Source organism: Podarcis liolepis (genome assembly GCF_965112155.1).
Source record: "Podarcis liolepis genome assembly, chromosome: 2".
NCBI classification, from domain to species: Eukaryota; Metazoa; Chordata; class Lepidosauria; order Squamata; family Lacertidae; genus Podarcis; species Podarcis liolepis.
The window spans coordinates 68,592,661-68,618,098 of NC_139555.1; the positions used below are offsets into that span (position 1 = coordinate 68,592,661).

The window sequence follows — 25,438 nt, forward strand, 5'->3', positions numbered from 1 at the left end:
GCACTCTCAGTCTGTGTTATCTTTGGGCTTGGCTTGTTGGGAAAAATATATATAACTTGGAAACCCAAGTGGCAGCAGGAATTTGTTTTATTGTTTTCCTCGCTTGAACATGAATCAGAGATGGTAAAGAGAGTTATAAAGATGGAACACCGCTGCTGACACAACTTGCCTTTCCTGCAGTTTGGCCACAGAGGAGGGTGGAACACATTGCTGTGGGTCAAGGTCTGATCATTGTAGAGAATGGCTTGGTGTCCTGGTTACTGGGACATTTTTATTCAAGTCAAGTGGATGGTTTGGTTATTTATGGGCCACAGCAGCAATCAGTGCAGCCCCCTTCCCTGAACCATCCTCTGACAGCAAGAACTTGACGTTGCAGTTTGGAGCTATCAGAGCCGTCGTCTTATGAAGCTTTGTTGCAAAGCTGAGAACAGAAAGGGAGCATGTCCATGAGCAAGAGAAAGAGAAAGCAATGTTCAGCCAGCATCACACCCTCCCCTGGTTACATGGTTCTTGGACATACGTTATTGCAGCTTTCCCCTCTTTCCCTAACCCAAAACAGGGGCAGCATTCAACTTTTCTAGGCAGGTGCTGCAGAACCCCATACTCCAAAGAAAACCAGGTGCTACCCATACAGCCATACCGCAGCCTAGGAAGAACCACCCTTTACCATGCACTGTGTCTCCCAATAAGTACTAAGGTCCTCCAGCCTAGCATGGATCAGTAATGGCCGAGTTTCTCCCCATGCATCAAAACACAATTGTTGTCATCTCTGCCCAACCTAGTCTTGCCATCCAATGGGCAACTGAAGTTTCCATTCCCCTATTTGCACTCTGTTGGGTTGAGGCCTTGCTTGCCCCGCATTTTAATGAAGCAAAACTGACTCACTAAGGATGCATCTTGTAGAGTGTCCCATCCACACCAACTGTTATATCCAGCTTTGACGCACGGCGGTTCTCTCGAATCTTCTCCACAACTGCAGATATTCCCACTGCGCACATCTTAGCGGCACGTGACGACACGGCACGGCACACATCCTTTACCACCAAGGCATCCTCCGTAGATACACTCAACCCATATTCCTCCAGAATGTTACACACGTAATGGTGACCAGGAGTGCTGCTTACAGAACATTATAATCAGCGGTGGAACTGCTTGAGGCACCTATTATATTCAGCAAGAGCTGTTGCCCTCTTAGAAGCTAAGCATTTCTGGTCTCTCAGTATTTGCAGGTGGGATTCAATCACAAACTGGCAAATTCAGGCTGCACAATTTAACTTGATTTGGCGTTCTTGCACAACAAACCAGCTTCAATCCCAAATCAGTTTTGTTTTTGCAATATGGAAAGTGGGAGATTGTCTGGTGCAATGTTGTATAACTTCCCCACGAATAAAAACGGATCTAACTTCCCCACAAACTTTGTGCAAACAAATCATTATGGATGCTGTATAAACAGGTGGTCTGGAAGCAACCACATTCATCCTGAAAGAACCCATTGTTCCCCAAAGGGTTCATGCGGCAGATCATGAAGGTTTTCACATTCCAAAAAGGGGAGGGGGAGGGGAATCCAGGCAATGCCAAATTACTGAGAATTCTGCATCAGCAAGACGAAAGCTTGGTGCTCAGAATGTATTATTGAAATAAATACAATATCTAAAAATTGGCTTGCTTTCCATAAAATCATTTAAGTATGCATGCTTGCAATATAATCTGGGACAAGGGGTACTTGCTTGTCAGAAGGTGATCCAAGACTAGGTAAGGTGAAGTTAAGAATGAGGGGTGGACAGGTAACCAAGTAGGACTTAGAGACACCTTGAACAATCAAGTCTTTTACAGGTAAAGACCAAAAGTAGCCTCAGGAATTTGATTTCTGCACCAAACCTAAATTCTACATGAAATGAGAATGTTACGGATACACACTTACTCCTCAACATTTGTTAGGAATTTGGTGGGGAAGATGTTTTTGGTCTTGAGTACTTCTGATGGGCGACCCCTGAAGATGACCTTGCGTATTGTTAGCTCCAGCAGAATATAGCGCACAATCTCGCCCAAGTACATGCCACTGATGAGCTTTTCATACCTTTAGGGGAGATGGAAATGAGTGTCACACAAGGAGACCCTGGAGGCAGCCATCACCCCAGATCACTCTCAGGTATCCAGACTCACCTTTGCTGGCCAGCATTGATGGATTCGGCATCCACTTTCTCATCAAACTGTGTTATGTAGTGCTCGAGGCAGCCATTGTCTCCAAAGGCCCCCCATTCCATATTGATACACATTCTGCCCTCGTCCCCCTCCACAGTGCCCACATTCCTCATCTCCTCCATGTAGCAGGCATTGGTACCCGTACCTGAGAGAAAGGGATGGAAATGAACCACTGATGAAAATGGACTGTCATATTTCTCCCTGCTCTGAGCAAGGAAAGTATTGGGATCAAGCCTGGAGGAAGAATCATCAGCCCACTTGGCGGTCCATTCCAAATGTCAAAATTACAGAGAAAGGTTTACCTGTCAGGGAGCAACCCAGATTCTGGTTATAGATCCCCCAAAGAAGGTAATAGTTTCAAGAAGAAGAGTGAAGGAGGGCATCTGCCATTGGAAATATATTCCCTTGGAAATGTATGATCCCCTTGCCCCTAAAAGACAGATCCCGCTCACCTATTCCCAACCACCCTAGGAATTTTATCAAAGGGCAGAGCAGTATACATTTCTAGAAAATAATAATTAAAATAATGCTGCCACAACCATCTTACCGACGATGAGGCCAATCTCACAGTTGGGGTCCACATAGGCACATGCCATCATGGTTCCTACAGTGTCATTCACTATGGCAACCACATCTATATCAATGTTCTGGGAAGAGAAAGGGAGGGAGAGACAGAGAGCAGCAAGATGTGTTACCAGGCAACACGATTCCCTATCACCACAGTAACCAGCAGAGACCCATAGGCCCCGTCGCTTGGGAAATAGGCCCCCTCTCCCCGCCCTCCCTTCTGAAGGCCCCTGGGGGCATCAACCTGAAGGGAGCTCTCAAGCTCTGTCACTGCCATCGGGCTGGCTTACCAAATGGTTGCTGTTACGCCTTCCACTTTCTCAGTGGGCTACGTAGCAAGTGACCCATCATCACAGAGTAGACCTAGGGTGGGGGTGGGGACTGAGAATATGGAGCACCATAATGCCTTGAACACGCAACACAAACTTCTTGGGCCTGCTTGACATACAAGTTGGTTCGCCTCAGAGTCGTGAGGGGCTTCTTACGCCATATCCAAACTGAGTGAACTCAGCCAGACACATACCCCATTTCCCAGGTCTGACAAGGAACAGAGGCGAGGCCCTTTTCTACCTGATGCACGCTCTCACTCGCTCACCTGGGAAAGCTGTTGTTAGACTAGAGGTACGCATCACACGTATGCAAGGGAAATAGACATGCGATGGCTGCTTTTCCTTGGGACTGGGGAAAGCAAATGTCTGGAGGCATGCTTGACCATTTGCCTGCGGCTTCTCTGCTTCAAATCGTTGCCTGCAAAGTCATTCCTTCCCAGGGCTCCACATAAGGCAAACCCAGATTTGGTGAGGGAGGCATTTGGAGCAGAGAATTAAGAGGCAAGAATGTGATTAAGCACCCATTCCTCCTCTCCAAAATCACACCCCTTTGAAGATGGATTTCCCTAAGAAAAACAGGTGCCAGGCCGGCCTTGCATGGATATGCATGGTTAGTACCTACAGTATATGTATAGTATATGCATGGTTGGTACCTAGAGCTAAGGTGAATAAAAAAAAGAGGTTCTATCATTATAAGCTTCAAAAGTCTATAGCTTAATAAAAAATGGTATCTGTTTGACTAATAACTTCAAAGCTGGCCTACCTGATTTGCCTGATGAGGTATACAAAAGTGCCAACTTCCACATCAATCTGATAAAAATTGCCAGCATACAGCAAGTTTAAAGGATTGGAAACTGACACTTTGGCCCCCTTTCCCCCAGTTAAGAAAGCATATAATATATACTCTTCCTAATTTTCACAAAAACTACTGAGAGTGGTTATTCTCTTCCAGTATTTAATACCACAATGACCCTATAAAGTAGGTCATGGGGGGAGTGGATTAGCAATGCATCCCAGTGAGACGCATGCCTTGTGTTTAACCAGTCAAACCACTAGAAGAGACTGCACCCCATAACCACACATATACCCTGCGCTGAAAACCTTTGCCCCCACCCCATGCTGCAAGCTGACAAATGCCCAAATGAGCCACACCCAAGGCCCCTTCTACACATTCTGCCCTATACTTGCCACACACTCCACCAAACACAAAACCCAAGAAGCACCTCACCCCCTGCACTGAACCCCCCTCAACCCCCCCTCCCAGTTACATCCACACCACCTCACACTGAAACCCACCTGTGGCGTTTGCAGCCTAGGATGTGTCAAGGAAAGGGTTAAAATGGGTGTGAGGTGATTGGCCAGTGAGAATGCGAGGGGGGAGTAAAAGATAAAGGGGGAGGTTTTGAAAAGTCAGTTGAGGTCTGGGAGTTGGGAGTTGAGGTTTGTCAGTGGGGAGTTTAGGCTTGGGTGTGGGAGAAGGAAGAGGGTGGAATACGCAGTGGGTTGGTTGAGTTGTATTGTGAGAGAATGAGAGGAATTGTTAGGGAGTTAGTTAGATAGTTGGGAATAATTCAGTTTGAAGTTGTAGGAACTAAAATAAACTTGATTATTTGTTTATGTTAACAACTGTCTGGACTCCGTGTGTCCCCGTGAGAAGCGGGGTGATGGCAGCAAAGAAAGCAACCGCAGTGGTGGCACAGGGTCAATAGACAGTGAAACGTCCGGGGGCCCTGTGTGATTGCCACACCACCCTATACCGAACCCACCCCCACACACCCTGCCCCACAGTGAACCCGCCCAGGAGGATTACGAAGAAGACAGCAGTGGTTCTCTTCCATTATTTAACCTCACAGTGACCCAGAGAGATAGATTATGTGTCGAGATAGCAACAGTGGCCATGTATTCAACAAGGCTCCTGTCCAAAATGGAGATGTGGGGTGGTGGTTGGACTATTGGACTGGGTGAAAACAAAGAATGCATTTCACAGGGCTATATCATCACAGCTGCTATCTCTGGGACAGAAAGGGTATACTTGTCTATATGCAGGTGGAAGTGGTCAGAGTGCTGGCAGAGGGGAAATGAATGCATCGAGAGTTAATTAAGCTGGAACTGATTAGAGGGTGTCCCTTGTTTTGTGACTGGACAGGTCCGGCTCTGGCAGCCATTTTGTGCTGTTGTCTATGAGCTTTTCAGATGTCCACATGGGTCCAGAACGGCTAGTTTTTGCCATAGTCTAGGGGCCAGGAGACAGATGTTAGAAAGCTGGGGATGTTTTTGTGAGTGTGAATTAGCCAGTAAATTGCCTAGATGTCATTGTGATTGGGTCACAGGTTATTTTTCCCTATGGCCCCATCCCTTCAGATCAATGGAACAGATCTAGAGCCGGTGGTTTTAGGAGTGACAGTACAACTGTCAGTTCAAGGTAGCAAGGACCACCCCCGCCCCCGTTGTGCAATGAAGTATTATGGCATACGACTTAGGCCCAAGCTATCTGAAAGACTATATTCCCTCATATGAACATGCCCAGGTTATGAGAGCTTTGGGGGAGGCCCTTTTCTTGGTCCCACCACCCTCACAGGCATGCATGGTGGGGATGCAGGAGAAGGCCTTCTTGGTGGCTGCTCCCAGACTTTGGAGCTCCCTCACTAGAGAAGTTAGACTAGCTCTGTCCTTGCTGTCCTACTAGGAAGTGAAGATCCTGTTCCAACAGGCTTTAAGAAACTGACTGCTTTTAATTAATTGGGGTTTTGTTTTGCTTTTTTTAATGATGAGAGGCAGTTATTTTCTATGTTTTAAGCTGTTCTTATTTTATCTGTAAGCCGCCTTGAGTTCCTGATAGTAGATTTAATAAACCAAGAGGAAGAGGGATCAAGGGGGCACATGATCAAGCATATTGCTGCACACATCTTAATTCATATTATAAGTTGCATTAAACAAAAGACAGCATTGGACACTTGAGTTGGAAGGACTGCAACTGCTGAACCAAAGTCTCTCTGAAGTAGTTTTGAAAATAATCCACCTGTTTCATAGATTTTAAAGAGGCAACACTAAAAGCTGCATTTTGGCAGCGTGGAGGAGGTGAATGCACTGATTCTGAGTAGGAATGAATTGTTTTCATTCATTTCATGTTATTTCAGTGAATTTATAGGGCAGTGCCTCTTTCACACAAAAAAATAAAAGAGCCTCCAACTGGGACTTATATAGAACATCATTAGACAATTGAGCTTACAAATCTTAGCCCACACATCTTTTCTATTACAAACTGGTGTTGGGAGGGTGCAATCTGAAGCAAAGTGGTGTGTTGGAAGACGGTGCTTAACCCTTTCCAGGCACTGGTCCAGGCATAAAAGCTCTGTGTCTGAGCATTGTTGTTGTCTGCCCTGGAGATTTCCCAACGAAAACCCGCTCTATAGCACTCAAACAGAGCAAATGTCAGTTTGGGCTTCCTGTAGATTGCTATGTGCTCTTATTGAACTCTAAAAGATGGGTTTTCATGGGGAAGGCACTGGAGCAAAAAAAAAGAGGGGGTGGGGAGGATGCTTGAACACAGAGCATTAAAGTGTGGGCCATGCCTGGAAAGAGCAGAGGAACGGTAAGTGTGGATATGCCCTTATTGTAGCGACAATTTTCTTGTAAATTGCTTAGAGATTTTACTACTTTGAACTGGTGTATAATTTTTGATAAATGATTTTAAAATAGAATTTTAAAAACCCTCCTCCCCATCAGGATTTGGGCTTGAAAGACCAAGGAGAAGTGTGGGTACTTAGGGGTGAGTTGTACACAAGTGCAACTTGTGTCCTTGAACAACAACTTTGCTGATTATGGGGCACATCTGTTAAAGCATTAGCCTCAGCTTCCAGTTTTCTGGCTTTGTGGAGCTTGAGCCAACATGAGATAGTCTTAACTCTGATTTTAAACCAGCAGGTTTTGTGATAATTTAAAAGCCTTTCATTTTGATAAATCAGATTAAGTCTGAATAAAGGTAAAGGTAAAGGTGCCCCTGCCCGTATGGGCCAGTCGTGTCCGACTCTGGGGTTGCGCGCCCATCTCGCTTAAGAGGCCGGGGGCCAGCGCTGTCCGAAGACACTTCCGGGTCACATGGCCAGCGTGATGAAGCTGCTCTGGCGAGCCAGCACCAGTGCAGCACACGGAAACACCATTTACCTTCCCGCTATAAAGCGGTACCTATTTATCTACTTGCACTTAGGGGTGCTTTCGAACTGCTAGGTGGGCAGGAGCTGGGACCGAACGACAGGAGCTCAACCCGCCACGGGGATTCGAACCGCCGACCATGCAATCGGCAAGTCCTAGGCGCTGAGGTTTTACCCACAGCGCCACCTGCGTCCCATACAAGTCTGAATAGTCCAGCCCAAACTATAATCCCTGGCAAATCTATCCAGAGCTCGTGCCCCATATCCCACACATACCGTTTGACGCTTTACAGCCTCTCTTAGCAACTGCACGACATCTTCTCCCACACAGCCTGTGGCACTGAACCCCTTGGTCCATCTCAGCAAGATGCCCTGTGAAACAGAGAAACAAGGAATTGTGATTAAACATGTAGGTGCAACTGGACTGCTTTCTCTGAGCTGCTTGCCCTTCACATGTTCATGGATGATTCTACTGTAGCTAAGCTGCAACAGAGAGATGGCAGTAGGAGACATGCAGATAATGCAGGGACCTGCCTCTGCAAAAGTTCTGCAGGTCCTCTAGTTTCTGAGTTTTCTTTAGGCATTGCTCACCCAATCTCAAGTTTATCCTTGCAACAATATGGACTAGAAACTTGCCAGTGCCAAATTGTGCAGCTTTTCTGCGCTTCCACAGAATTGTAGCATACACACTAGGACAGAGACTGGATCTATTAGAGAGAGATGCCTAACTAGTGGGGGCAGGGGGTTCAACAGGGTTTTTTCGCAATGGACAGCTGAATTTCACAATTTAGAAATCCTACAAGCTGAGCTTTCATTTCAAGTTATTTGTAAATGGTTTGAAAGCTATGTTGTTCTCATAGCGTTTGGAATTTTTTCTCTTTCTATCTTGGGGAACACAAGGTAGTTCAACCCCATTTCTCTCCCTTCCCATCTACCACAAAAAATACATTCCCAGCAGGGGGCTCCACTGGCTAACCCAGGTAAGGGAGGCAGCAAAGTCCTAATTCCCAGCATCACCACATGAGCAGCAGATCACTTCCATAGGTGCTTCATACCTTGTCCAGGTTCGTCTGACTGCAGGGAAACGAAAAAGTGAAGCCCAGTGGTAGTGTTCGTCCCACAATGCTATGCTTGCTATGGAAATCATTAATGCATTGAACAATATGATCAAAGAGCTGCAGGAAAATGGGAGAAAGCATAAGGCCTTATGAGGTAAAGACAACTTTGGAGAGGAAACACCATCACTAACAGTATCGCCCATCCCCACAGTTGCCAGTGTCACAGATTTAAGACCCAGCCAGTCTGTAATAGAGGCCAGTTCAACCCAGCCATATCTTCCCCTTTCTTGCACCTACCTCTATTGCATTACTCTGGGCCACTTCGGGTGGAATTGTGTAAGACTCAGAGACCATGTGTACACCACCCTCTTCTTTGCTTTTCACCTGCACCATAAGCACTCGGAAATTGGTTCCTCCCAGATCCAATGCAAGGAACTCCCCTCTCTCTACAAAATGTATAAGGGACAAGATCTTGAGTGACATAGACTCTCAACTACAACCCAACACAGTCACTGCAAGGGTCTCCTTCTTTGGCTTCTTTGCCTGAGGCCAACATCATTCCCACCAGTGCTGGCAACTTAAACTATAAAGCCTTGGGAAAGCATCTCACCAGCCCTCTAGAATATTGGTTGTCAGCTGAGGGGTCGAGACCCACTGGCACCATACCAATATTTGCTAATAAAAGAAAATGCATATTTGTGCTATAGGCGGGTGCAGGATCTGAAAAGGTTGGAGACTCCTGTTATTACTAGCAGTGGTTATGCTGCACCCTTCTCAGTGAGATGAACGTAAGTAACAATAACAACAGCCCCATATCAATTAAAAGATTTGGGGGCCCCCAAAACTTGGAAGGTTTTCTCTGGACCAAACACAACTTCCCTGAGACTTTTTTTAAAAGCCCCCTTCAGCTCTTCAAAGCTCTTCCCTCCCAAGATAAAGGCCATTCCCAAGAGGTTGTTCTCTGGCTCTCACCGCTGCCATCAGGCAAATGGCGGACGTAAGTGGGCAGCATGCGGACGGTGGCTGTACTGTGTGTCTCCTTTGACAGACCCTTCTCCATTTCCTGTCTCATCATGGTCCGCAGTGTGTCCATGTCGGACATAGAAAGTCGGAAAGGCGCCAGGACCTGGGCTACTCCTTCCTGTTGGTGTTTGAGCCTCAATGTCGCAGCTGCTACCCTGGCAGCCCCCAAAACACAGCCATGTTCTGATGTGACAAAGGTGACAGTGCAATCAGGAGCCAGTGATTTCAATGTTTCTTGCAATATCTGACCATACCTGGAGGGAGAGGAAATGTCAGAGACCTTGAAGCAGGGTGACTGGAAGTAACCTTTCTGGCCTTTCTGCACCTGTCCCCTAGCTTACTATGCTTTTGCTCCAAAAGGAATGTGAAAATTTGCTGGATGAATGAGTCTTTGGGTCTGTTTACATTATCCACATTTTCTAAAATGGCTGAACTCCCTGAAGTTAACAGCCTCCTAACACTGGACATGTAACAGACCCCCTAGCCTGGGAAACCCCAGTAACCATTTTAAGAGATTCAGATGGATGGATGGATCCATTTATCTGAGTAGTATAGATGGGTTACTGTCCTGGAAGGAGCTGTTATGGCAAGAGAGAGGATAAAATATGCTGCCTACTGAGTTTCTGGCAACAATGAATAGCTAAGCTGACTTAATGGTTCTCTGGGTTGAAGGAAAATATTTGTATATCTGGAAGAAGACACTGGAAGAAATGCTTTCTTGGCCAGTGATTTCAGTCCAGGAGAAAGCTTGTTCCAATAACCTGCTCATGAAAGGAAGCCAGGGAAAATATGATGGTTAGTCCAGTGGTCCATAGGAAAGTGGGATTGGTGGGTTTCTTGGTTTTGATTTAGATGAGGGGCAGCCAATATGATGCTCTACAGATGCAGCTGGGCTACAGTTCCCATCATCCTTGTTCATCGACCATGCTGATGGCCATTATAGTCCAACCATATCTGGAGGTCATCGCACTGGCTACTCACGACACGAACAAATATTTATATGCCTGGTACAACTCCTTACTGTGGTCGGCTCTTGTACATGTCCCCGTCCACAGCCACAATGATCTTCAGGTGTGGCAGCCCTTGACTGATCCGGATATGAGTAAGAACGCCAGCCAGTCCAGCAGCACAGAGCTTGGCAGAACGGACATAGACCGCTTGGCATATTTGCTGCACGTTGAAACAGTCTTGGTTGCTTGCCACCATTCCCAGGCGGACAAGGAAGTTCTTGGTATTGGCCAGGCCAACTTTTTCACTGCAGTTAAAGCATACATGAGTTAAAGCAGGGTGGCAGCAGCAAGAGGCATGAGGGAGACTCTGGTTAACTGTAAATTGATCTCAGCAAAGAATAATATTGATTCCAAATTGAAATCACTGAACTCTCCATCTATAATGAACTAGCACGTGTGTGTGTGTGTGTGTGTGTGTGTGTGTGTTTAGTTTTGTTTCTACCCATGCTGACTTTTTAGAGACGGACACAAGAACTGTAACAAGATAAATATTTCAGAAAGTGGACGTTGTTAACATCTCGTTGATATTTAAGGTTTTGTTTTTAACGTCTGTTACTCGATTATGCTTTGTTTTGTTTTCTTCTTTTATCTGCACTGCTGTACAGGCCCTTCTTACAGCCAAAAAGCATTATAAAAATTGTTTACAAATAAAATAATACCACAAGGGCCATAGCTCAGTAGTATAGCCCTTGTTTTGTATGCAGAAGGGGGCAGGCAGCATGGGAATGCATCTGTTGCTGCTGAATAACGCAGAGTATTAAATGATTGTACTGGGGGAACAAACAGTGACATGTCACATTTACCAGTTCTGATTCTTAGCCTTGTGACACCTTTGCTATTCCCTCTTCCTACCTGATGAGAGATATACTTAATGAATGGCCCACTATAGACACTTTTCTTTAAAACCTTCTTCTTTTAAGACATCTTACTTGAACAAATATCTCTGGCAGTGTATCTCTGGGTCATCCTACGGTGTATTTAAATGTGCAAGTTGATTCAATCATTCATTCATTCACCTGCTTCAGTGTTGTTGTTTTTTATGGGCTACAGATGTAATTATTTATGTGGGTCCATTCCTCTTGACTGTTTTTCTAGGGCTAGGCTAACAAGGCATGCCAAGACTCACTCTGCTGCTACTGAGGATATCAGGTTGACCAGGTCTCCCAAGACGCGTTTGAGGAACTCACTTACTCTATGATGTCCACAACATCTTGGAGCTCCATTTTTCCCTTGGTAAGCAGGGTGGGAGTTAGGACACCGCTGAAGATATCACCTTTCTCAGCCAAAGTAGCCAAAGTAACACGGATAGTATCACACAGATATATGCTACTGACCAACTTCTCAAACCTGCCAGTGAGAAGAAAGAAGAAAATCAGTGCAGAAAGAGAAGGAATTGAAGTGAAAGGGTGGTTGGCAGATAACTGGTCAAGTCACCCTGTCTATAGGAGAAGTCTTGGCCATTTCTTACAACATTTGCTGCTAAGACAGACAATATCATAGGTTGCTTGTTTGTAGACCACCTGTTCTATAGGGTATTCATGCTGACTGCACAAAGTTCACATAAGGTTACACAATGTCAGCATTCATTCAGGACTTATACAGGAATGACCATTCCCAGTGGCTTCATGTCACCCTAATCTCTGAGCAGAGCACGATTCCAAAGGTACCAAGTTTGCTGATCAGGGTCTGTGTTTCCTTTCAGACAACAAGGCACAGCAGAGATGGTGTTTTCTTTATGATATATGGCTTGTTTACACATATATGCAACCTGAACCTGGGATGGAAGGGCTTCGAGCATTACTCTCCAAGCGGGTTCCAGTTCTTCCACGGCTGCCACCTTAGATTCAATCTGTCAACCCACATTGCTCTGACTCCCCACCTTCTCCAGCTTGCAAACACAACCATTTTTCCTCCAGCCTACACCACGCAAACTGCAATCCTCCAACAACTGCTTGCCTTCCTTGACTTTGTATTTCTAACTAATTCTGAGTTGAGAGGGAGGGGGCTTCACCCATTTCCCAGCTGGCACAGTCTTAGCTTTGCTGATTGATTTCTTAATGGGTCACCCTTCACCTTTTGCTCTTTCAATGGCCCATCTCTCCAGTGGTGTCCAAACTTTTTCAAAGAGGGCCAGATTTGATGAAGTGAAGGGCCCATGGGTGCCGACCAAAGGGCCAACCAAAGTTGTTGACCTTTTTAAAGGTATAAACTGCCACAGCAGGCCAGATTAGGCCCCCGAAATGGACTTTGGACATGCCTGCTCCAGACGATTACTTCATCATGAAGCCAGCCTGGCTTATATTGTAACATGCTAAATTCAGCGCCTGACACCCAGGAATTAGAAGGGGAGTCTAGGCACTCCACAAATGTATGACAATGTTAAATAGCATTGGGGATATAACTGTGTCCTGAAGCACCCCATCGTGTAACCACCAGGGGGCTGAAAAGCACTCTCCCAGTGCTGCTCTCTGGACCCAGTACTGTAAATAGAACTGGAACCAAGGTAGCACAGGGCTCCCAATTCCCATTCCATGGTGGTCAATGGTATCGAAAGCCACAATCAGATTGAGATGCAGGAGCGAGGTGACCCTCCCCTTGTCCTGCTCTTCGTGAAGGTCATCCCTCAGGTGACTGAACAAAGATGGGTACTGAACAATTGCAAACACAAATTTGGAGTTTGATTATGCAGGAAATGTGTTTTTGGACACGGAGCACGACTAACCTTGATTATTCCAGTGAATCCCGGGCACCAGTAACCAATGACTCATTTTTTAAACAGATTGTTACTTCCTTTACTGTGACTCACTTGTTTTTGCCTCGGTCCATGGACTGCTTATCCATTTGCAGGTCAAACTCTGTCGTTATGTCATTCAACTCGCCCAGATTCCCAAAAGAGCTCCATTCGGTGTTGATACACATGCATCCAGCACCATGCTCCAAGCCTGCTATATGCTGCAACTCCTCCACATAACCGCAGTTAGTGCCAGCATCTACCATATGCAGGAAGGCAGGACACAGGGAGAGAAGCTCAAAACAGGAGAAACAGCATTTTAATAAAGCCTCCAGCCGCACAGCAATGAGAAAGTGCAACTGTCCTGCAACTGTCCATCTATATGCCAGTATCCTAACTCTCACAATAGTTAGGGCCTGCCATTTTGATGAAATGCAACATCTTCCTAGAATGTGTGCTTAGAATCCAGCTCCCTAATTCTTAATCACCAGGGAATTGGTTTCTAGCTCTGTGATGTGGCTACATACTATGCTGAGATTCTTCCAATCTAGGAAGAATAGCCAGTTTCTTGGCACCCCTGCCCCCCACATCTACTATAAGGCATACGCAAGCCTTCCAGCTCAACAGCTTGCTAGCAAGTCGCCAGCCCCATGCAAGGTTTTGCTTACCTATCACCAGCCCAACCTCACATGGCTGTTTCTCAGAATGGCAGCTCAACAAGGTTCCCACAGAGTCGTTTATTACAGCAATGACCTCAATCTGGTAGTTCTGGAGAGAAAAAGATTAAAGCGACTCTCTCGTTTTCTCACCAGAAGCACACACCCCTCCCCCATGCATGCTTCAGTCACAGCTGACGCAGCCGCTGTCCTCACCTTGCAAGTCTGGTTAAGAGCTGTTTGGAGCAGTTGTGCCACATCATGCCCCTCCACACCTGGCCACCGGCAATCCTTGCTCCATCTGATCAGCTTACACTAAGGGGAAACCAAGCAGGAAGGCCACTGAGAAACTTCAACAAACCACTGAGAAACCCAGCCCTGCTTCCTACAAGCAAAGTATTCAAGCAAGAGGACCAACGGGGTTATTCATGAAAACATGTCCTGTGATCTTTGAAAAGTAGAAGAATCCAAATCTGAGAATGACTTTGACAATTCATTTACTCTATATATTCATTCAGTAACAAGCTCTATATTGGTTTAATCAGCTGCCACCAGTTTTGTATTTGGATAATGGGTTTGTGTATTTTCTAAAGAGCTGTGTTATGTTTTATTCTTTTTATGTGGGCTGCCTTGGGAGGATTTTCCCTCCGAGGCAGCATGCAAGTTCTGAAATAAATGAATAAAACAAATAGCGCAAAATCAGTATGCTGATGACACCCAGCTCTATCTCTCTGTTCCATTTGAATTTGGAGAGGCAGGACAGGTGCTGGGCCAGTTTGGAGTTGGCAGCGAACTGGATGTGGGCCAATAAATTGAAAATGAATCCAGACAAGACCAAGGTGCTGTTTCTTCCAGGTTATTGAGATCTGGATGTGGGAACACAGCCTGCTCTGGATGGGGATGCACTCTCCCTAAAGGAGCTGGTACTTTGCCTGGAGGTGCTCCTGGACTCAGCACCACCAAAGGAGGACCGGGTGGCTTCAGTGGCAAGAAGCACCTATTTTCAGCTCTGGCTTGTTTGCCAGCTAGTCCTTCCTAGACAAGGAAAATGTGTGTTCCGGTAATTTCCACCCACCCAGGTGGACTACTGCGATGTACTGTGCATGTGGCTTCCCCTGAAGGTGGCCCAGAAGCTGAAACTGCTGGAGAATGTGGCGGCCTTGCTACTGACAGGTATCACTGGCCAGATGCACATTTTATCAGTTTTGAAAGATCTGCAGTGATAGCCAGTGTGCTTCCAGGCTCAATGCAATGTGCTTCTGTTAACACAGAAAACCCTAAATTACTTGGGTCCCAGATATCTGATGGAGTGCTTCTTCCAATGTCAATCTGCATGAGCATTAATATTTGCAGGGGAGACTCTAGTCATGCTGCTGTTATGGAATGTGGTTTGAGAATAAGTGGTGAGCAGAAGGACCTTTTCAGTGGCAGCCCCTAGGCTTTAAGAATGTGCACCCTTCAGAGGTGCATATTGCCCAGATACTGTACAACAGCAGTGAGGAACTCAGTCTGGCCCATGAGTCAGTTTTTCCCAAAACCAGTGCCGGAATTAAGTATAAATTAAATAAGCTATAGCTTAGGGCCCCCCAAAAAAATTAAAGGGGGAAAAAAGATATACATTTCCAAAATATGAGATAAAAAACAAATAAAATAAAAGCTACATACAGCAACAGTATTTTGGCTCCTATCATGTAAGTAATGGACCCCGCCTGCTAGCCTGCTCCCTAAAATATCACATATAAAGGGCCCCATTACCTTCAGTAGCTTAGGGCCACATCAAACCTAAATCCGGCCCTGCCCAAACCACGCCCATATGCTGCACCCTTGACATCATGTTATGTCAGGTGTGGGGCACATAAAGACATGACTGCAAAGGGGAAATGGGGAGTCTTAAAGTGCACTCCTGACCATTCCTTGGCAAACAAAGCTTGTTCTCAATGCCAGCCAGCCGAGTGAAGTGGGTCAGAAAAGTGGGTACGAGATCATAGCTTTAAAGTTCCGTCTGGATTTCCTTCCTATCTCCAGTCTCCCGTACTGCCTGCTGCTGGGCCAACAAAGTATTCACCTGGTTCAGCGCAATATGTTCGCAAGGAAAGGGAAAGCAGAAGCACAGCGGCAAATTTTTGGTGTTGAGGCTAAGTCCATCCAAAAACGTGGCCACACATTTTGCAAAGAATTCAAAAAGCTGGAAAAGAAAGCACGGTATTATGAGTACATTCCACTCGCCTCAGGGCACGATGCCAACAAATGACGACAGCAAATATTTGCTAGCAGTGTACGCTACAACAGCAGCAAGAAGACTTATTGCAAAGTATTGGAAGACACAAGATCTACCCACTCTGGAAGAATGGCAGTTGAAGGTGATGGACTATATGGAATTGGCGGAAATGACTGGCAGAATCCGAAACCAGGGAGAAGAGTCGGTGGAAGAAGATTGGAAGAAATTTAAAAACTATTTACAGAGACACTGCAAAATTAATGAATGTTAGAATGATGTTGCATTGAAGTTAAGTGGTTTGTAGTAGCAATGTTACAAAGGAGTATGTAAAAATGGATTGTTAACAGGTGAGAATCTAAAGGTATAATATATTAAGATAAACGATTAAGATAAAAACAAAGAGGGAAAGGATTTGCTGAATTAACTAACTGAACTGGAATACAAAAAAGGGAGGTGTGAGGAGGTCAGGGAAACAAGTAAATGAAAGACAAGACATGGAAAGATTGATTTGTTTTTAACTGTTTTTACTTTTCTGTATTTTGTATTTTCTTTTTTCTTTCTTTTCTTTTCTTTTTCTTTTTGTAATCTTTTCTGAAACTTTAATAAATATTATTTTTTTAAAAAAAAATTGCTAGCAGTGTAGAACCTGAAATTTCACCAGTAGTGTGATCTCACCAAATCACCCAGTAGGGTTTTCTATCAACCTCTTACCACTATATTATTATTATTATTATTATTATTATTATTATTATTATTATTATTATTACTATTATTATTATTATTATTATTATTATTGTTATTATTATTATTATTATTTAAAAAACAAATGTACTGGTACACAAGATAGAAACAAATATTTTTAAAAGGGAACGGCTCTGACGATGCTTAAGCAGTATAACTGAAACCAGCATCAAGACAGGTTTTGCTAGATACACCCAGAATCTCAGTATAAGGCAGGTTCCGATGTACGTGGCAAAATCTGTCTTTTTCCTATGGGGACAAATATCTGTTTTGGGTAGGGAATTTAATTCAGAAAAAATTTATTTGCGGGGAGAAGGGTTAATCTGCCCATTACCCAGTATCGCAGTCATAATATGATGGGGGGGAGGCGGTTTGTAGCTACTTTCCGCATTTAAATGCAGGAGATACTGTTAACTGCCAAGGTTAGGGAAATTGTAGGGGAAATTAATAAGGTAAAGGATGTAGAGCAGGAAGAATAAGAAAGAGCAGGAGGAAAAATAGAGGAGAGGAATCAGAATACATGTTAGCCCCTCACTGTATTCAGTGGGGCTGATTCCTGTGTGTGTGTAAGATGGCAGCTGAAGGGCCCCAGGATGAGTAAGTCAATTTTAAGGAGCCAAACAGCTGATAGGCTACAGGGAGGAAAGGTGCTCTCAGGGCATTGGGCACAGAAGAGTGCCAGAAGAGTAAAATGATCAAGGAGGGACAGGGTGAGATGAAAGAGCAGCTAAGTGGGAGTATGAGAAAGAAAACATCTGAAAATCAATACAATAATTTTAAATTCAAGAAAACGAAGAAGCTTGTGAAGAGAGCAGAAGGTGAATTCATGATTATTTGTGCTCATGATGGTAACTGGTTGGATATACTGCTTCATTTCCAATCAGCGCATGTCCCATTGCTTTCCGTTGTCATCCTGTAATTCGTCATATCACAAATGTTTCAGTTTTGGTTTGTCTTGCTTTTGTTATGTTATAGCTCAAGAAAGTGCCCTCCCAGGTGGCAATAATGCATTGACAGTGCAGAAGCACTGCAGAGCAACTAGCAAAGGGGTATGGTGTGCAGACTGTCCAGTTTCAATCCAGCACTAATGCATTGCTATTCCATCAAAGACATACTGCAGAAGACATCAGCAACCCAACCCAACCCAACCCAGAATAACAAGCAAAATGAATTAAGTAAGCTGAAGAACTCAAGACAGAGGAATGATACCTGCTCCCCACTGCCGTTGACAATATTCTCAGTAATGGGAAAGTCCTTTTTCTTCATCGCCACAGGCTCATCCTTGCGATCTGATAGTTGCAAGAGCATGATCTTCACTTGATCCCTCTTCATTTCTAAACCCAAAAAATCCCCCGTCTCTGAAAAATAGATGTGAACATTAGGATATATAGTGATCAAGACTGCCCATGTCTCATTCATATGGTTGCCATATAAATTCTTTTTAAATTGCTATTTGGGGGGGGGTGTGGAGAGCTGGAACTGAGGTGGGGGGGGTGTCTGTCACCAGGACTGTTTGTTTGTTTGTTTAGCCCAGCTTTGCTGCTAATCAATGGACAATCTTAAATTAGAATGTGAATTATTATATAGTCAATAAACACTGATAGATTATTTTCCATGAGGGAGAGGAAGCAACTGCCCAGGGTTTCAGTGGCACACAATAACAAATACAAAATGCAGTAGGCCAATCATCACTTGGGTTCATGATCATCTTATGTGACTAGGTGCTGAACGGTGATAGTAATTCAGAGTCACCAGGCTCCATGCATAGGTTTAGAAACTAAAACCAGCTCAGTTGGTTAGAGTGCGGTGTTACTGGTGCTAATAACACCAAGGTTGCAGGTTCGATCCCTGTATGGGACAGCTGCACATTCCTGCATTTCAGGGGGTTGGACTAGATGAATCTCAGGGTCCCTTCCAACTCTGCAGTTCTATGATTCTATAATTCTGTTGAATTATGATTCTATAATTCTTGGCTAGTTTGTGGAAGTGATTTCAACCTAGCTGTTTCTGCTGTTGATGCAAAGGCAGGAGCTGTCACTGCATAACGCATTATTATTACGATTATTATTACTATTTATATCTCACCTTTCCTCCCAAAGAGCTGGTAGTAGCGCTGTTCTTTAGAGGGTATCTATGTGTTTTTAAGGATTCTACTGAGCTTCTACTACAACACAGTTCTGCCCCTGAACAAGAAGGGTCATAGCTTAGTGGAAAAGCACCTGTGTTGCATGCAGGGGGTCTCAGGTTCAATTCCCGGTATTTGGAGGTAGGGTTGGGAGAGTAGGTTTCTTGTCTGAAGCCCTGGACAGCTGCTGCCAGAAAATGTAGACAATACTGAGCTAGATGGACCAATGGGTCTGACTCAATGGTCCAAGAAATGTACAAAGGTGGCAGGTGCTGCTTGGCAATCTGTGCTCAACAAGACCGCAGTTGTATGTGTTAGCCTACCAAGCCTCACAACCCTAAAGCAGAGCCCAAGCCCTTCATTCTCACTCAGATGACTGCCTGCTGTATCATTCTGCAGGCCACCTCTCAGCCAACACCAGCATTGTTACCACCAAGATAGACAGGCAAACTGTGGACATATGCGGATTACCAGATTCTGGGTCATTCTTGCACATGCTAGACAAACCAGGAAATCGCTCCTTCGCAAGGCTCTGTGCATGATATACGGTAATAGCATTTCATCTTTCTCTTTGTCCCCCCCTCCCAAAAATGTGCATCCCTGTGTACTCTCAGAGATTCACAAGCCAGTACTTGGAAGTTTTGAAGCCAAATGTGGCAATCAGGAAGCCAGGGTGTTGTGGAAAATAATGTGGAGCAGGAACAAAAGTGTGGAAAGGAATGGTATTCAAAGTACAGCTACATGGGCTGTTTAAAAAATTGGCAACCCAGTGCAAGCTGTAAAGGAGTCTGGAGTCAGCCATTGGTTTTCAACTGGTGGGTCAACTCAGGACCCACTCAGAACCCCTAATCCAAGGTGGACCACAACAGCAGCACTATCACCAGTGGGTGATATATTGGGCGGAAATTAAGAAATGGGCTCCTCAAATGCATGCTTGGGTTAAAAGTAAGTCCTAGGTCTGAAATTGTTGAAGACTATGGGTCTAGACTAGGTCTCCAGCTGTTTTTGGACTCCAACTCCCATCATCCCTAGCTAGCTGGATGGTGGGAATTGTATTCCTAAAACAACTGGAGACCCGAGTTTGGGAAACACTGGTCTAGACAACAGTTCAGGCAAACTGCCAAAAAGAAAGCACACTTACCAGTGCCATCAGTCAAGGTACAAACGTAAGAAGGCAGCATGGGTAAAGGGAGGCCATCTTTAACCTTCTCCTTGAGGCCACTCTGCATGGCTGAATACAAAGAATCCCTCACATGTTCAAGCTGCTCCTTGGGTAGATGAAAGGCCTGTACATGTTTCTGGATCTGGTCAGAAACAGGAGCGTTTTTAGAGGGAGCACGGTGGGGAAGCAGTTTGTGATCTTCCCTGCCCTCAGTACTGGACTTGCCCACAAGCGAACTTCTCTTTAACCTGGGAACAAAATTCATCTCCCTGGAGCTTTGTGGTGAAGGTGAAGCTATAGGTGTAGATGTACGTGATTGTGATTGTGAAAAGGCGACAGCTAAAAAAGAAGACTCGCTGGCATCAGAGTCCCGCTGCTTGGGAAGAGAGGGAAAGCCTGAATTACGTCTGGAGTCGAAGGAACTAGGTCCTGAATTAAGAGCCAAAAATGTGTTGGAGGCCGAGCTGGAATTTAGCGAGGAATTTACCACTAAGGAAAACCTATGACGGTCCTCGGAAGCAGGATTGGGACCTGACATGGAATTTAGCAGAAACGAAACTTTAGAACACAGATCTTCATCACTGTCTCTCCGACTGGCTCGGCCGTGGTCTGACATGGTGTCATCGGTCACAAAAAGCCCTCGTCTGTCAAGTCAGCAAAGGGCGGAAAGCGCAAGGGGAGGGCGGGGGCGAGGCAGGCCAGCATGTGGGGCTGGGAGTTGAGTCCGGCTCAGGGTGGGGCACAGAGTCAGGCCGAATGTGAGTGGGCCAGTTTTGAAGCTGCGCGAGCGAGGCATGAACAGACACACGAGGCAGAGTGCAGGAGGGAGAGGTGAAGTAGAAAGAAAGCAGAGTGGGAGGGAGGGAGGGTGGCAGAGGAGGAAAGGAGAGAGAGAAAGGAGAGGAAGGCTTGGGGAAGGAGGCAGTTGGAAGATTCCTCAAGCGAGAGAGTGGAATGGAAGCGGGGGGGGGGGGGAGTGGAATGTGGGGCTACAGAGTTATAAAAAGGTCAGAGGAGACCATATAATTGTCTGCATAGGCCGTTTCATGGTTCATACTGAAAAGCCATTTTTTTAAAATAGCCTCTGGCGTTGAGGGCTGGGGAGGAGAGTCCCCTGAGGGGATTTTAACCTTGCTGTGACTAGACCCCAGCAGTGCCCACCTCCAAATAAAAGATAGCTGTGGGGTTCACACACTTTCTAATTCAGGTCTTATCTTGAAGAAAGACGTTTCTTTCTTTCATTTGTTTTCCCCACCTTTGAAAAAATAGCCTTGCCAATGGAAATTCCAATGTGAGTGCAGACTTTTGTCCCAATTGGTTGGTGTGGCAGAGTGGCCTATGACTAGGGACAGAGGAGCAATTTTCAGTTTGCATTTAAAGCCAGATTTATCAAAGTCGTGCTTTCCAAAGCAATATGAGGACTGAAACATAGCTATCCTTCAAGCTTCACACTCGTCTGAATTTTGTGATGCAGTTCTCCAGTCAAAAACGTTCACAAAAATTCATATGTTAGGGGAAAGGGTGTATAAAAAGGAATTTATATACAAAAATAACACACAAAAATAGATTCCATTAGGGGGAAATGCTAGTTAAAATGTGTACACCTGTCAAAAATGCATATAGAAATGTATTTGTTAGGAGAAATTCACACTAGAATGCTGAAGAATTTTCATGAGGGTTTTTCCTTTAAAACAAACAAACAAAAAAAACACCTTCGCAAACTGATGCTATAATGTGGAGGTTGGAGTTTATGATTTGAAAAACAAGAAACAGAGAGAACCAAAATTGACAGATTCTTCCGTTCCAAACTATGTCAGCCTTTCATTGAGGTTCACTTTGGATATCACAGGTTGAGGATCAAGACTGAGACTAAGCCTGCTTCCAGACTGTCACCATTTTGTTCCAGTGCATTCCAAAATTTTGGCTTGCAGTATTAAAGCAGATTAAATAGTTCTGTCACAGACCACTTTTAACAATCCCTGTTTCCCCTTAGTGCAGCCCGCTCTACCATTACAGTAGCAACATCCTAAGTGCAGACCTTACTGAGCGTGAAACACTCTGCTTCAGGAGGCAGTGGGCTTTTCACCACTGGAGGCCTATAAGCAGAGTTTCTCATCCCTCAGGTGAAATGCGACTTAGCATCAAATGGGGAATGTGCTTACTGAATGAGGTCTCGTTGTGCAACAAGATTTTCACTTCCTCTCCTCTCTCTGCACACGCCCTAAACTCATAGCTGTCAACTTTTCTCTTTTCTTGTGAGGAATCCTATTTGGAATAAGGGAAATGCTCTTAAAAAAGGGAAAACGTTGACAGCTATGCCTAAACCTGCCCCTGGGGTGGTCTTCAAACCCACCAGAACAGATTTAGGAGGCATAGGGAGGAGGAATGGGGGGGGGGGAGTCATGTTGCACAAGAAGACCTTGTACCAGAGCATGCAACCACTTAGTTGAACGCTGCCCAAAGCTACAAGCCCAAATTTATGGCAAGCTTTGAGAACAATGACAGAACAGCTGACCAAACAGGTCCATGCTTTTATTAGCAATTGATTGGCAGCTAGAGAGAAGTGCTCTTACCTTAGACTCATTGCACTGGCTTCGCATAAGAGCTGCTTCCAGGAGCTTTTTCTGCTCAGAACTGAGCACTTGGCAAAATACTCTGTAAGGAGACAATGGACTGGGATGAATTCAGCATATGCTTTGCATGCAGACAATCTCAGATTCAATCTCTAGGTAGGAATGGGAAAGGTTGAAGCCTTGCGTGGTCTAGACCTGTTCTTGGCTTCCTGCTTGTGGTTCATCTGTCCATGAGTCCAGGTTCGCCTGTCATGACCAGCCAGACTCTGATTTTTTTCAAGTTTGTTTCCTCTCCCATGGGGGATGAGCAAAATGTGTGTCTGTGTGGAGATGTGCCATTTTGATATATGTTCACCCTTATCCGTATAGGATGCCTGATGGTAGCCAATAGTACCCTAGCTGAGATCATTTTCAAGGATGGCCACTGGTGTCAGCCAAGATCTCATCCCTATGACTTGCACTCGGCAGGAGTGCAAAACTTCACACCTGAATGAAGCACATGGTAGTTGCAATTATCCACTGCTCCACCAACACACTGCAATTAGAAGCAAATGCAAAACACAGCTAGACAGAATCACACTGCTATGCATACCTTAGGATATAGATAATGCACAGTGAGGCAGAATTATCTGGCCACACTATTGCTGGGTGATCTGGCTCATTAAAGACAGTTATGAGGTGGCTTTCTACCATAACCGGCCAATTATTAGAAGGGATGAGATGTAAAACGAGCTGTAAGGACGTGAGTCTCTCAGTGACCCAGTTCACACATAATGTTAAGCGAAACCATGGCTAAGCATGAATGCACAAACGTTTCCCAAGCAAAGATTGCTGAGGTGGGACCCATCAGGCAACACTGTTCTTTCCTGATGAACCACAATAATCCAGAAAGCTGAGCGTATCATTGGTTGCCAATGCGGCTATCGTGAAGACTGAGAAACTCACAAACAGTGGCCAGTATCCAGCCAAACCGTTTCATGAGTGCAAGGACTTTCAGGTGTATAATGGAACTTTCTTCTCCCCACTCAAACCCTAAATCTTTTCTGGGGAGTCCCCCAACCCTCAGGAGCATATTTTTGGAGACAGTAGGGAAGTTCCATTCTGCAGCTAAAGGTCACTGTGCCAGCTTAATAACATAAGAATAGCTTGCTGGGTCAGGCCAATGGCCCATCTAGTCCAACATCCTGTTCTCGGCCAACCAGATGCCCGTGGGAAACCCAAAAGCAAGAGCCACATACAAGAGCACTCTCCCCTCCTGCGGTTTACAGCAACTGGTATTCAGAAGCATTAGTGCCTCCTACCATGAAGGGAGAGCATAGCCATTGTGGCTAGTAGCCTCGCCCTCCACAAATTTGTCCGGTCCTCATTTAAAGCCATCCAAGTTGGTGCCCATCACTGCCTCCTGTGGGAGGGAGTTCAATAATTCAACTACACACTACAAGAAGAAGTGCTTTTTAAAAAAATAAATCTGTCCTGAATCTTCCAACATTCCGCTTCCTTGGATGTCCCTGAGTTCTAGTGTTATGGAAGAGGGAGAAAACTTATCTCTTTCCACTTTTCCTCTGCCATGCATAATTTTATAATCTTTTATCGTGTCACCTCTTACTTAAATTTTCTCTAAACCAGAAGGTCCCAAATGCTGCAAACTTCATAGGGGAGTTGTTCCATCCCCTTGGTCATTTTGGTAACCCTTTTGGGTGCATTTTCCAATACTACAATATTCTTTTTGCAGTGAAGCGACCAGAACTGTATACAATACTCCAAATGCGTTTGCACCATTGATTTGTATAACCAAACAGTTGCATACCAACCAGAAATGTGAGAGCTCATTTATATGGGAATGGACACTAGGAAAGGATACAGTGGTACCTTGGGTTAAGAACGTCTCATTCTGGAGGTCCGTTCTTAACCTGAAACTGTTCTTAATCTGAGGTACCACTTTAGCTAATGGGGCCTCCCGCTGCTGCTGCCGCTGCCACCACCACCACACAATTTCTGTTCTCATCCTGAAGCAAAGTTCTTAACCCAAGGTACTATTTCTGGGTTAGCAGAGTCTGTAACCTGAAGCGTCTGTAACCTGAAGCATCTGTAACCCGAGGTACCACTGTATATTGTTTAGTTATTACCCTTCCTTGCTCATGACTGAGAGTACCATCCTTTGCAGTTTAAACTTAGAAGCTAAGACAAGGTTGATTTAACCTTCTAGAAACAATAATCCCAGCTGTTTTAAGGCAGACTGGATTTTCCCTGATGTTACACCTTTTCTTCCTCTTAAGAAACAACAATCAAACATACATTGTTTTGTGAAGAAATAAAAGTATTATTTACTTACATAGTCTAAGTCTTGAAGCAGCAATAACAGTAGCAAAATGAAGGCAGGTTTATAGCTACTATCTAAGTAACAAAAGTACACAATGTAAATTCAAAAATAGTGTCTGAGATGCAGAGCTCAGACAAGCACCTATGGTCAGCTTGGAAGCATAACGAAGAAAGTGAAGGCTGCCCAGACAGGAAGTATGTAGTGTTACAGCTCCCTGACAAGGAGACAAAGGAAGTGATCTCACAGAGTTCTCTCTATCAAATTTTAAATGAAAGGTCTGTGCCTCAGCCCCTTCATGTGCCTATCTAGCAAAACATGAATTGTTTATTTGACTGTAATAATGTCCCACAATTTAGGCTAGTGACTGAGTGAACCCTGAGTTGGGAAGTTAATGGTTTGTTTAGTCCTCAGACGAGCTACATCATCGCTAGGCAAACAATTGCATTATGGGGGGAAATAACATTTGGCCTCCTTTATATGCTGTTGCAAGATACTGTATGTGAAATACTATCAACATTGAAATATATTGTTGTAGTCATGTTACACTTTAAAGGTTATTTTATATTCTCTCC

At 44.8% G+C, this 25,438-nt stretch overlaps 1 protein-coding gene across 1 annotated transcript; it reads right to left on the reverse strand.

Moving 5' to 3' along the window:
• Positions 1-69: 69 nt before the first annotated feature.
• HK3 (hexokinase 3) lies at positions 70-20,924 on the reverse strand. Its single transcript, XM_083488330.1, has 17 exons — positions 19,953-20,924; positions 17,896-18,044; positions 15,793-15,912; positions 13,944-14,042; positions 13,740-13,839; positions 13,147-13,330; positions 11,532-11,687; positions 10,352-10,585; positions 9,280-9,584; positions 8,605-8,753; positions 8,305-8,424; positions 7,526-7,621; positions 2,750-2,849; positions 2,164-2,347; positions 1,922-2,077; positions 886-1,116; positions 70-421 (listed from the first exon to the last, which is right to left on the reverse strand). The coding sequence occupies exons 1-17, from the start codon at positions 20,587-20,589 to the stop codon at positions 298-300; spliced, it is 3,144 nt and encodes a 1,047-aa protein (XP_083344456.1). The 5' UTR covers positions 20,590-20,924; the 3' UTR covers positions 70-297.
• Between the last annotated feature and the right edge of the window lie 4,514 nt (positions 20,925-25,438).